This window comes from Neovison vison, chromosome 7, assembly GCF_020171115.1.
Source record: "Neovison vison isolate M4711 chromosome 7, ASM_NN_V1, whole genome shotgun sequence".
Lineage (NCBI taxonomy): Eukaryota > Metazoa > Chordata > Mammalia > Carnivora > Mustelidae > Neogale > Neogale vison.
This window is the reverse complement of record NC_058097.1, coordinates 149,245,180-149,258,323: the sequence shown is the minus strand read 5'-3', so window position 1 is coordinate 149,258,323 and position 13,144 is coordinate 149,245,180. Positions and strand designations below refer to the sequence as shown.

The following is a 13,144-nucleotide window of genomic DNA, read 5'->3' as shown; positions in this document are numbered from 1 at the left end:
ATTTATTTGACAGAGAGAAATCACAAGTAGATGGAGAGGCAGGCAGAGAGAGAGAGAGGGAAGCAGGCTCCCTGCTGAGCAGAGAGCCCGATGTGGGACTCGATCCCAGGATCCCGAGATCATGACCTGAGCCAAAGGCAGTGGCTTAACCCACTGAGCCATCCAGGCGCCCTCTTTCTTTCTTTCTTTCTTTCAGAGTGAGAACATGTGAGCTACCTAGGAGTCCCAGAGGCACATTTCCTCTTAATGACTTGATGGAGTCAGTGTCTGTGGGTGTGTTGTGGGGGATGGGTGCACAGAGCTAAGACACCAACTTCCCTGTGGGGCCTCAGCTGGTGACCTGACCATTTTACAAGATCTCATCCCTGACTTCCTTGTGGCAGAAATTGGGGATAGAACTAGGAAGGGCTTGCATGCTGTGGTTTAGAAGAAGCTGTTTCAGTTCTTAGAATCACTGAACTTTAGAGCTTTAGTTCATTTGGTTCCAACTTCTGCCTTTAAAAAGTGGGCAAAGAGAGCTAATATTTTGCCCGAGAAACTATAGAAGACCTCCCACCAATCTGGGCTTTCTTTCCTTTCTTTTTCCTTCTTCCTTCCTTTCTTACTTTTTTGAAGATTTTATTTATTTATTTGACATAGAGTGGGAGAACACAAGCAGGGGGAGCAGTAGGGGGAGAGGGAGTAGTGGAGAGGGAGAGGAAGAAGCGGAGAGGGAGAAGTAGGCTCCCCACCAAGCGGGGAGCCCAGTGCAGAACTTGATGTGGGACTCGAGCCCATGACCTAAGCTAGACGCCTTAGCCGACCTTAGCAGATGCCTAAATACTGAGCCACCGAGGCACCCCTGGTTTTCCTTTCTTCAAAAGTCTGGACTCAGAGGTCACTAAGGTGCTGCTCCCAATCAAAGTAACTCTTGGTAGAATTGATCCTTTCTCTCTTTTGGTATCATCATCCAGATAGTTTGTTTTTGGTGGAGGATGTGTTAACATTGCTATGGGGAGGGCGCCTGGGTGGATCAGTTGGTTAAGCGGCCAACTCTTGACTTTGGCTCAGGTTACGATCTCAGGGTCCTGGGATTGAGCCCTGCATCAGCCTCCTCACTCAGCTGGGAGTCTGCTTGAGGATTCCGTTTCTCCCTCTGCCCGGCCCCCTCTCCCTGCTCATGCTCTCTCTCTTTCTGAAATAAATATATACATTTTTAAAAAATACATATTGTTGCGTAGTAATTCATAGAAGACATAGTTCCTGGCCCTAGGAATTTACAAACTGAGACCAGGAGTTTAAGAATGACTTGTACATGCCAGTCAAGTCAAAAGAAAGAGAAAATTTTAAATATGGGTTTTATTTAAAAATCAAACCAGATATTAAACAGAAATAATCTTTCTTTCTTTTTTTTTTTGCTTTTATCTGAACTTTCCAGTTTATATATGTTGATAATCTCAAATTATAATTTAAATTTAGGAGAGTGCTAAGGGTGAGTGGACATTTGCTTTTCCCCTCCTGGGATGCAGCCGTGTCAGAGTGGGGAGGGAGAGATGACGTTGCTGAGCATTTCTACAAAGGTGGGGGATTGTTATTTCTGCTTCTCTGCTAGGACAGTGAGGTATTAGGATTCCTGGTGGTTAGGTTTCTGGTAAGATGAGGGGAGGGGACATTTGAACCCAGTACTGTTATTAATGTCACAAAGGCCCAGTGCTGGCAAACAGGAAACGTGGTAAGAAAGGGACATTCTGTCCAAGAAAGAGAAGGCAAAAAAGACATAGCTGTTCTCGTTCCCACACCCTTTATTGAATTATAATAATATCCCAAAGAACTCTGAGCCCTGATACTTTAGGCTGTCAGCCTGGCATCTACCTCTTTTTCCCCAAGCCTGGTACCGTTCAGGGGTCTTACAGTCCTGCTGGGAAGCCAGGGCTGCGTGGGCGTGGGCCTTCCACGACTGCACACCATTCTGTCACCCCTGGCCCGCCAGCCCCTGGCTCCTTTGGTCTAACCTCTAGACAACTTTTCAACCTTTCAAACTTCCCTGGCAGTTCTTTACTGTCCTGAGAATATCTTTCCCAAGAACTTGTAAATATCAGAGCTTCCGCTTTTATAAAGTGCTTTCATGTCCACCCTGTCACCTGATCCTCATAACATCCCTGGTGAGAGAGGAGGGAAGGGTTTATTACTCCCATTTTACAGGAAAGAAGATGAGGTCTGCCCTCTTGATTCTGCAGTGTCATCAGGGAACAGTTACGAATCTCCGCCTCATGCTGGCCCAGCAGTGTTCTTTTGGCACAGGTTCCAGGTTTTCTCGTTCTCTCTCTCTTTTTTTTTTTGGTCTCCTATTTTCTAGAATCCCAGTGGCTTCTAAGTGGCAGGCACATTACACAGATGGCTGATGATCCACAGTTAACCGAAGGCTGCAGTCACAGCTATGTTGTTTCGGCAGCGTCCCTCCACACTCCTTCGCTGGTTTCCAGGTGTCATGTACCGCTGCTGTCTCACGCTTGCAGTCTTTCCTGTTTACAATTCATCATCTCATTAGATTTAAAAAAAAATTTTTTTTTTAACAGAACATAGGTTTACAGACTTTTGTTTTATCCAAATGGATGTTTTGGTTTATTTTCTCTTGCCTAAATGTTAGGCATCCAACATCATGGGTCCCTCAAATTAATATAATTTAATTTCCATCTTGTCCATACAAAACAAATGTGTTCTTAAGACAAAGCACTGAAGACCAGAATCCTTTCTCTGCTTCTGTTTCTTGACTCAGCAGGAAGTAAACAGTTGTGTAAACATGTGTGGGTTTGTGTGGGACCCACTGGTTCTTGTTCCAATTAAGTACTAAGTGGCCCTGCTTTATTCAGAATGAAGATTCCCGTAGCATCTGGACTTTCATCAAGGCCCGTTTCAGCTGCTCATAGGTCACGAACATCACCACATTCCAGGTTCCCAAACGCAAAAATGATGGTGTAAATCTGATGAGAGAACAACCAGAACATCAGGTGGCGTGGACTAAGTACCCCACATGGATGTCCGGCGCTCCCCGCATTCACAGCATTAGTGCCAAAGGACCTAGGACTCTGTTAGTCACAAACATTCTCTGAGTCTGTTCAGGCTTTTTCTCCTCTGCTGAAGGAATTTAGGCAGAAGCAGGAGTCAAGAAAGGAAAGAAAGCACATTTTGAACCAGGTTCTGTGTTAGGCAGTTAATTCCCACAAGTCTATAAGGAAGCTATGATGGTTGCCACGTTTCTTTTTTAGAAACTGAGGCCCAGGCGTGTCTGGGTGGCTCAGTTGGTTAAGCATTTGACTCTTGGTTTTGGCTCCAGTCTTGGTCCCAGGGTTGTGGGATGGAGCCCCTTGTCAGGCTCCGTGGTCAGGTGGGGACTCTGTTCAGGATTCTCCCTCTCTCCCCGCCTCCCTCTACCCCTACCCCACGCTTGTGTGTGTGTGCTCTCTCTCCCTCCCAAATAAGTAAAGCTTAAAAAAAAAAAAAAAAAGGAACTGAAGCCCAGGGCAGTTAAGGAGCTCAGCTAAAACTATCTGACTCCACCCTGCTGCTAGGTATTTCTGGAATCATTTACATGCTGAGGGGCCATCCCTGCGGAGGCCCTACCAGGGCACCTAGAAGCTGGCACACCAGAGGGTGAAGACTGAGTGACACCAGCTTTATAACCTCCAGAGAGCCTGCCTGTCCTGTGATAACACAGCTGGGAGCCAGTCTCCACCTCAGCTTCACAGACTCAGGGAGGAGCCTGGGACCTGACCTGCTCCCTCTTTGGCCTCTCTACTAATCCCCTCCTGGTCCTATCCTCTCCTGCCAGACTTGCTTCCTGTGCCCTTGTCTGAGCTGCTCCTTCTGCCTGGGAATGTCCCCTACTCTCCTCCTTGCCTGGCTGGTTGCTCTTGGCTCTGCAGGACTAGGCTTGGGCCCCACAGACTCATACCAAGGTCTCTCCAGATGCCTCAGCCTAGCCTCCCCAGGGAGAATAGCACTGGGGCAATGAAGGTGAACTCCAGAGTCCGAGCTGGGCTCAGACCCTAGCTCTGTCAGTTTCTAGCTGCATGACCTAGGGCAGGTTACTTAATCTTTCTAAGCCTCAGTGTCCTCATCTGTAAAATGAGGAACATAACAGCATTTACCTCATATAGTTGTTGTGAAGGACTAAATGAGGTAATGCACAGCATACAGCGCAGGGCCCAGTCTCCGTAAATGCTCCATTAATGTCGCCTGTGTCTGCTGCTCTTTGAGGCAAGCACAGGGCCTGGCACACAGGAGATGCTCAGTAAATTGTTTTCCAACTGAAAGAATAAACTGAGACAGGCGGCAGCTGCTGCTGATTGTAATGAGAGAAGCACTTACAGGGAAAGAACAGCCTGGCAACAGAAGGAGTTTTATATGTCACTTACAGGGTTGAGGACCTGATTGCATGTTGGGTCCCATCTAACACGGGGCACCAGAAAACTATCTGCTGAAGGCATCAGTGGTGGGAGGGGTGAGGGCAAGCCAAGAGCCTGGCAATAGGACAGATGCCAGGGGGTGGCATCTGATGATCTGGCTTAGAGCCATGGCTCTGACATTGTAAGTCTGGGATCTTGGGTAAGTCACTTGACCTTCCTGAGTCTCCATTTCTTCCTCAGTAAATGTGGAGAAGACCATCCAATTCAGGGGTTGTTGAGATAATCTGTGTCAAGTGCTTTGCATAAGGTCTTGTACTTAGTGCCTTAGTGGTCATGGTGGTTGTTCACAACCTACATTATTGAGCGCTGGCTCTTGGCTAGGGAGATGAAAGACGGATAAGCCTCCATTCTGGCTTTGAGGAGCTTGTGACCCCGCATGGGGAATATTTTAACCTTACAAATCCTATAACACAAGGTAGGAGGTGGTAAGTACCCTAAACAGTGGAATCAAGGACGTATTGGTGAAGTTCACAGGGAGGAGGAAAGATTCCTGCTGGAGAATACTGGGGAGGAGGTGGCCTTTGAACTAGTTCTGACGCATGTGCATGAGGCGGGAAAGGCATTCCATTAAGAAGGAATGGTAAAAGCAGACCCAGAAGCAAAAAAATGTGACGTGTGCTGGGCATTTCGGCCGCCATCCGTGCTGATCCACAGTCATGACAGTGGGCTGGAGGCAAGTCTCAGGACGACCGACCGCCTTTCCTTCCTCCCTTACCCTGTAAGTTTGGGGATAGACAACACTTTGACCTATGCCTAGAATTCTTTTTCTCAGCCTCCCCTAACTCTCCAGGTCAGATTTGGTCCACTTTTTTTTTTTTTTTTTTTAAGATTTTTTTTTTTTTTAAGATTTTATTTATCTGTCAGAGAGAGAGAGGGAGCACAGGCAGACAGAGTGGCAGGCAGTCAGAGGGAGAAGCAGGCTCCCTCCAGAGCAAGGAGCCCGATGCGGGACTGGATCCCAGGACCCTGGGATCATGACCTGAGCCGAAGGCAGCTGCCCAACCAACTGAGCCATCCAGGTGTCCTTCTTTGTATTTGTCCTTTGTGGTGTTTATATCTGTGCTGTTCACCACCATGTCCCCAGGTGGACCCATGGTAGGCACATTATATGTGGAGGAAGGAAAGAAAGAAGAATAGAAGGAAGGAAAGAAAGAAGGGAAGGAAACAAGCCCAGGTTCTCTGGGAGGAGGTGCTGGAGCAGGAGGGGGAGACTCACCCCTTATAGAAGGCCATGGGGCCCTCGCGGGCCACCATCTTCAGCATACAGTCCAGGGGGCTGCGGTATTGGCCTGGTGGCGAGTTCATGTACCTGGTCTTCACCACATCCACTGGGGAGGCCACCACTGTGGCACAGAAGCCGGCTCCAAAGGCAGAGATGAAGTGGCAGGGGAAATTGTCTGCAGCGGGGAAGGGAGGAGCGAGTGCGGAGCTGTGAGAAGGCAAAGCGCTGCCTTTCTGTTCCCCGTTGTCGTCCTTTGTCCTTCACTAAACTGGAAACTCCTGAGTGTAAGGACAGTGCTTTCTAAAGCTCTCACAGGACTCACAAAATAGAACAGGGCTGTCCCACTGCTGGACGGCTCTGCAGCCCAGCGATCTCATTAAAGGAAAACAAAGTCCGAGAAGGTGACCCTTGCTTCAAGGTGCATGGTGGGAAGTGCTGGGCTGGAACCCAGGGCTCTGGCCTCCCTGTCCAGGCTTCTTTCCCAGTCATCACAATGATGGCAGGGCATTTTTTTTTAAAGCTGTAATTGGCATTATTAAGTGATTCATGAATTGGGCAGCACCCCGTCTAGCAAGTTAAGAGGCACTCCTATACTGGGCATTTCTTCTGGGCACTGCTCCCCTCTCTGCTCCTTCCTATACCCAGTCACCTCTGAGTGGTACCCACTCTGTGGAATTCCAGGTTCCCTCCCTGCTGTGGGAGGGCAGCTCCCCAGAGCCCAGGGTCTTACCCGTGAGCAGGCGATAGTCTAGCAGCTTCTCTTTGATGATGTCATAGGTCACCATCTCAGCACAGTTGACGATGGAGTTCCTTGTGATGTTGGGGAAAGTTCCTGTGAAGGATGGAGTGGGGGCTGATGAGTGAAAACGAGATGCGGACTCCCTGGTTGCAAGGTCCCGGGCTCCAGTTTGGGAATGTTCCATTCCAGGGGTCTCAGAGGGGCCCGCCTCATCTGAGCGGATTCCACGCTTTCCTCTCTGGGGCTAACTCTTAGGTTATCCGTGTCCACCTCAGAGACAGGAAACAGAGAGGCCCTCTTATGTTTGTCCGAGCCACACTTTGGAGAATAATCTATAATATCTATCAAAATTAAAATATGCCTCCCTGAGACCCGGCTAAAGTCAGGCAAGGAAGCCTTTCTTCTTTCCAAGAGCTCCAAGGCTCTTGGAGCAGTGACAGGAAGTAGCACTGGGAGGCCCTAGGAGAGCATCAAGACCCAGCCACTGATATCACAGATGAGAGGGCTGGACCTCGGGAGAGTGCAGAGCAAATCAGGCTGTGACCCTGGGGTCCTGTGCTTAACCTTCACTGGGTCACTCTCTCTTCTGCAAGGATTGGTGTGATCCTTGGTCCACATGTGGGAGAGATTCCAACATTTGTCACGGTGGCCTCCACGGGGACACATAGGGACCCCAGAAGCCTTACTCTTGACGAAACCCCCTCCTCATGGAATCTCCTTGCTCCCGACAACTCACGGTTGACTCCTCCGCTGGCCTCTGTTTCTTCTCTGAGTCCTGTAGTCCTACAGACCTATGTCCTATAGTCATCACCCCTGAGAGAACTTTGCTGGGGAAGCCCTCCCCTTCCATCTCCACACACCTAGAGCCCACTGAGCCTTAGGGCCAGATTCCGTGTCACCTTCCCCCCCAACCTTGGAGTCTGCACGGCCTCTCTTGCCTCTGGCTGTGTACCTCTGTGCGACCTTTGCACGTCCTACCCTGTGGGATGGCTGCTCCTTGACATGTCTCATCCCTCTCCATCTGTGAGAGCCATGAGGGTAGGGAAGGTATCTTCCATTCCTTTCTGTCCCCCTCACAGCAATCTGCACATGCTGAAGGGTTGCCAAATTGAATTGAACTCGGGCACTGTGGCAGGTCAGTGTGAGAGTTTTGGCTGGGATGTTCTTGCAGAATCACTGGACTATACCATGCTGGGAGTTCCCTCCTCGCTCGGTTCTCCGCCCTAACTCAGGGTAAGGCATGCTCTACCCCAGGCCCTCTGAGCCTGGAGTCCAGACCTACCTTTCCATAGGCCCCTGAACCCTTCCTCCCTGGCGATGGTCCTGTAGGCGTCCATTGTCCCACTGTATTTCCTGTTGCTCCCAGCCCCAAGGTGTATGCCGGCCTGAAACCTGACCTTCACCACATCCGTGGGCTGGGCACAGCATACTGCCATGGCCCCGGTGGTGCAGCCTGCCAAAATCCGGGTAGTGATGCTCGAGTCTGGAGAGGAGGAGAGAGAGGGGGTCAGCGTTTGGCCAGCCAGTGCTCCTCCGGGCTGGACGCTCTTCTCTGTGGGGCTGCTTTTGCCTGACGCCTGCCTCTTCTCCCAGGCTCAGGGTCCTGACCGCGCCTCTGTCTCCTGGTGACTGTCTCCGGCTTTCAGTGGCCCAGCCCTGCCTCTGAGTCTGCACCACCTGCATCCCTGACCCGCTAGCCTAGAGTCTGCTTCTGCCTACCCCCTCCGTGTCTCCGGGATGCCAGGCACTCACAGTCGCATCCCTTGGGGGTGTAGAGCTGCTTGGCAGAGTCGTAGAGGCCGATGCGGATGGAGGCGAAGCTCATCTGGCGCTGCAGGCCGGCGACCAACCCACTGTAGAGGCTGCGGGGGCCCTCGGTGCGCACCATGGTCAGGATGGTGCCCAGCACGCCGTGGTACTGGGGTCTCTGGGCTGCCTGGGTCACCTGCTTCTCCCCCTGGATCTGAGGAACGGTCCAGCAGAGGGTGAGGAGCTGGGAGCCGGGCGGAGGAGGCCGTGTGCAGAGGGGCCTGCCCAGGGCTGGTTCTCGAGCACGACCACGATTGGAGCCGCCACGTCCCCGTGAAAACAAGTTGTGTGCCCCCAGCGCATCGTTCCTAAACTATGATCCGTGGTGTGGTGCTCAGCCCTCAGAGCACATGGAGGGCAGATTGTTTTCCCCACAACAAGTGGTCAGTGGTTTGCCCAAGGTCGCACAGTTACTTTTCCTTCACACTCCATGGTTTACAAAGTCGGGTGAGGCCAGGAAGGGCCCAAGGACCCACGATTTTTTTGCCTCAGATGATGGTGGCGCAGGGTTGTAAGCAGTGGAGTGAGTGGCCTGTGCACGGTTCGTAAGGATGAGCAGGCTGGCACACGCTAGAGGTGCTGGAGTGGAGAACTCAGTCCTGCCTTTGATCTGAGCAACGACCCTTGCCAAAAAGTACTTACCTGCAGGCGAACCTTGGCTGTGTCCAGTGGAAAGGTGAGGAGATCAGCAAAACAGGCTGCTGTGCCTGCCCCCAGGAATTTCACAGCTGTGGTAGGAGGTACCTCTGAAGGCTTTAGTCCAGCCATGGTCCCAGAAGGTTCTGCCTGGTCCCTCCAGGGCCCAGGAGAGAGAAGAAAGGAGAGAGGTCCAAGGAGAGAGGCCGCTTTGCAATCCTGAGGTTTAGTGCAGGGAGGAGGCTGTCAGAGACAGGCCAGAGGAGGCAGATGGAACTTGGGCCATCCAGACCTGTCCCCACCTGTCCCCTGTGTGCAGAGTTTTTATTGCCAGAAGGAAATCCCTATCCCCAGAAGGAAAGGGACAAACACTGTGCCCACCTCACAACTCTGTGGCACTGGCCCTGACTCTAAGGGGTGAGGACACTGAAGAATCCAGGATCCCAGCATACTAGGGGTATGTGTGAAATGGGTGCCAGGGGGTGTGACCTGCTAAGAAATGGCATCAGCACCAAAAACCAGATGCTCAGAAGAACAGGTGATAAGAATGCAGGGCTGCCTGTGACAGGTGTGCCAGCTCCCCAAGGTAACCACAGCTAAGCCAGGACCTTCGGATACACTCATGCCCCTGCTCAGCCAGGAGTAGGACAGATGCAGGCCCAAGTGCACACAGGGAGAGGAGACACATTCTCTTGACCCAAGATGGATCCTCCTCTGTCTGAGAAGCCCGTTCTCTTCAGCTGAGAAGGGATGTCCTCAAAGGTGTGAGGGGAAGGGGCCTGTCCTGAGCCAGGCAGAGCAGCTGCCACTATCCCCAACATCAGCAGCAGGACGCTTTGCAGCCCCATCTCCCTGGGAGCCGTGGGAGGCAGAGCAGCAGAGGAGCCCAGGACCAGGCTCCCTCCCTCCTCCAAAGCAGAACATCAGCCCCAGGAATCCCACTTCATGGGTTTTATCTCATGGGCTGGATCTCCTGGGGGAAGCCTGTTTTCCCCTGGCCTGGGGGTTGGGTGGGAGGATTGGGGGAGCCTGAACTCTCAAACTCCTTTGGCCTGGCCTCTGGTCCCACAGCTTTTTGTTGATTAGCTCAGTAGCTGTAGTTGTTTCCCCGCTAGATAGGGAGCCCTAAAGGCTGGGATAGGGTCTACTTATCCTGCTTCTCTGTGTAGCCTGGTACCAGGATGGCTCAGGGCTAGAGGGGCCCAGGGGGGACCAGTTGACCAAGGAATCCCACTTGCTGAAGTGGAGAAATGGGAAATAAAATCAGAGAAGCCCACAGTGATCTTTCATGGCGGGATCTGGAATGCCAGGGCTGTACTGAATCAGAGAATGGGGAGTGGTTGGTGGTTCTCAAGTAGAGGAATGACATCGTCAGGCCAGTGTTCAGAGTATGTGGGTGCAAACGTCAGGGCTGGACGGGAAGGGGAGAGGCCAGTGAGGAAACTGTTGGAATGGTGTAGCTAGAGCTGTTGGAACCATGCAGCGGCCACGCGTGAAGACGCAGCCTATGCTGGACGCAGCCTTGAGCCATGGGAGGCAGAATGGATGGGCAGGGACTCAAGCTAAAAGCCCTACCTCAGGGGCGCCTGGGTGGCTCAGTGGGTTAAGCCTCTGCCTTCGGCTCAGGTCATGATCCCAGAGTCCTGGGATCGAGACCCGCATCGGGCTCTGTGCTCAGCGGGGAGCCTGCTTCCTCCTCGCTCTCTGATCTATGTCTGTCAAATAAATTAAAGAAAAAAAAAAAAAGCCCTACCTCATTGGGGGGTGGGTGCGCTAGAACTTTCGTTAGTCAAGTTGTGGTGGAGAGGGAGGCCACAATGGTAGACTCAGGAGCTGCCCTGAGGCCACCGTTTCCCACTTCCTTTCTCCCTTGACTCCAGCATCCTGCATTGATACTTGAGGAAATCTAGCAGCCAGCGGATTTTTGTCAGCGGAAAAGGGGAAGTTGAGAGCAGGACTCTTCTCTCCATAGCTCTGCTGGGGCACTTGAGGCACAGGATGTTCCAGTAACCCTAACCCTAATGTCTGCCCAGTGCTCCTTGCATGAAGCATGGTGCCAAGGACTATATAGGTATTGACTAATTCAGTCCCTTTATAAGGCTATATGGTAGTTGTCACAAAGATTCCCACTCATAAACAAGGGGCCTCAGGCTGTGAGGGCTTCAGCTAGTCATAAGACAGACGGAAGGGATGGGGCTGGGACTGGAGCCCAGGTCAGTGTGACACTGCGGCGGTGCCACTGGCCGGAGCCTCACTCTTCAGGGAGAGCTCAGGATCCCTGGAACTGCTTGTTTACGGAGTGGATTCTCAGAGGCCCTCAGCGCCAGAGATCCTGATTCAGGTCTGGACTGGGACTGGGGAATCTGATCTCCATGGCAGCTCAGAAGCAGGGATCAGACAACCCCATTCTGAGATGCCCCACCTGATCTCACCCTCCTGGCAAAGCCTGCACAGCATATTCCTGCTGAGGAAGCCGCTTGAGTAGAGTTGTATGGGCTCGTAAACCTCCCTCCCTGTGAGGCCAGAGGTGCATGCACCATCTCTACTCAGGAAAAGAGTCCCCAGAACCCTTATGGGGAAAGGGCTTAATGCTCTAGAGGAATTCTGGAGATTGTGTGCTAGACTAAGGAGAAAGCCACTCTTGTCTATGGAGATTTGCACAATCAGAGCAGAGGCAGCCAGCAGCAAAAGGGGACAGTGAGTTGTGGGTGAGTGACGCAGACGTTGGGGTCGAGCCTCTGCCCAACCATGGTGCCCCTGGATTAGGGTTGTCGTTACCCGCTCTTAACTTGGTGGGGGAGGAATGAAATCTACCAGCTCTGTAGTGATCCCAGGCTAGCGATCTCTGTTCACTCCGGGCTGCTCTCTGTAAGCTGCCGTGAAGGGCAGAGCATGGAGGAGGAAGGGGGTGGTGGAGAATGGGGTCTTACCTGTGGGTTCAGCCAGGGCAGGGGAAGCACAGGGCCTCCTTAAGGCTCCTTAGGGCTCCATCCCAGGGCGGGGCAGCAGGGATCTAGTTGCCCTCTTAGCATTCACTGTTGTCTCTCTGCCTCCGGCTTGGCACCTATCTTTATATGCTCCAGCTGGCTTGAAACCTTACTCTACAGAAGCTTAGTTGACAGCCTGATCACTTGACAAGAGGCGGCTGGCTGGTGAGTGGCAGGGAGGTGGGGGGAAAGGTCAGAGTTCCAGATCTGGTTTAGTTCCTCTTAGGGTTCTTTAAAATAGCTCCTTCCAGCTCCTAAAAGAGCTACCTCAGGTTGAGGGCACATATGGGGACAGGGGTTGGACCTGTCACCTTTGAGAATTCAAAGGTCAATGCCACACACAGGATAGGCTGGGCAGGGCTGTCCTAACATTAACAATGATAGTAATGGTCATTTCTTGGTGCCTACTGTGTGCCAGATACCTTAGAGACATTATTTCTATTTTTCACAACCCTATGAGGTGAGTACTATTAGGATTCTGTTTGTTTGTTTTTAAATATTTGAGAGAGAGAAAGAAAGCGAGCGTGAGGAGTGGGGAGGGGCAGATGGAAAGGGAGAAGCAGACTCCCCCTGAGCAGGGAGCTGGCTGTAGGGCTCCATCCTGGAAACCTGAGATCATGACATGAGCTGAGGGCAAGCACTGAACTGACTGAGCCACGCAGGTGCCCAGGATTCTGTTTTTTTAAATAACAGCTTTACTGAGATATAATTCACATACCATATAGTCCACCTATTTAATGGATATAATTCATTGGTTTTAACTGTTCAGTTATCCAACCATCACCACAATTTTTTAAATTAATGGTTTTTTAAAGATTTTATTTATTTATTTATTTATTTAGTCAGAGAGAGAGAGAGAGAGACAGAGCACACAAGCAGGCAGAGTGGCAGGCAGAGGCAGAGAGAGAAGCAGGCTCCCCGTTGAGCAGGGAGCCCAATGTGGGACTCGATCCCAAGATCCTGAGATCATGACCCGAGCCGAAGGCAGGAGCTTAACCAACTGAGCCACCCAGGCATCCCATCATCACAATTTTAAAATATTTTCACCACTCCCCACAGGCCCCCCGCCCAAACCCGTGTGTACATCAATAATCACTTTCCTTTTTCCCTTACACTCAGCCCTGAGCAATCACTAATCTACTTTCTGTCTCTCTAGATTTCATTTTTTTAGAAGATCTTATTTATTTGAGAGAGTGAGAACGAGAGAGAGCAAGAGCCGGCTGAGAGGCAGAGGGAGAAGCATGACTCCGGAATTATGACCTGAGCCAAAGGCAGATGCTTAACTGATGAGCCACCCAGGTGTCCC

The 13,144-nt window shown here is 51.5% G+C and overlaps 1 protein-coding gene across 1 annotated transcript; it reads right to left on the bottom strand.

Moving 5' to 3' along the window:
* Positions 1 to 1,401: 1,401 nt before the first annotated feature.
* Positions 1,402 to 11,962, bottom strand: UCP3 (uncoupling protein 3). Its single transcript, XM_044258563.1, has 7 exons — positions 11,782 to 11,962; positions 8,858 to 9,094; positions 8,159 to 8,369; positions 7,689 to 7,889; positions 6,398 to 6,499; positions 5,662 to 5,842; positions 1,402 to 2,960 (listed from the first exon to the last, which is right to left on the bottom strand). Exons 2-7 carry the CDS (start codon positions 8,981 to 8,983, stop codon positions 2,846 to 2,848), a joined length of 936 nt encoding a protein of 311 aa, XP_044114498.1. The 5' UTR covers positions 8,984 to 9,094; positions 11,782 to 11,962; the 3' UTR covers positions 1,402 to 2,845.
* Between the last annotated feature and the right edge of the window lie 1,182 nt (positions 11,963 to 13,144).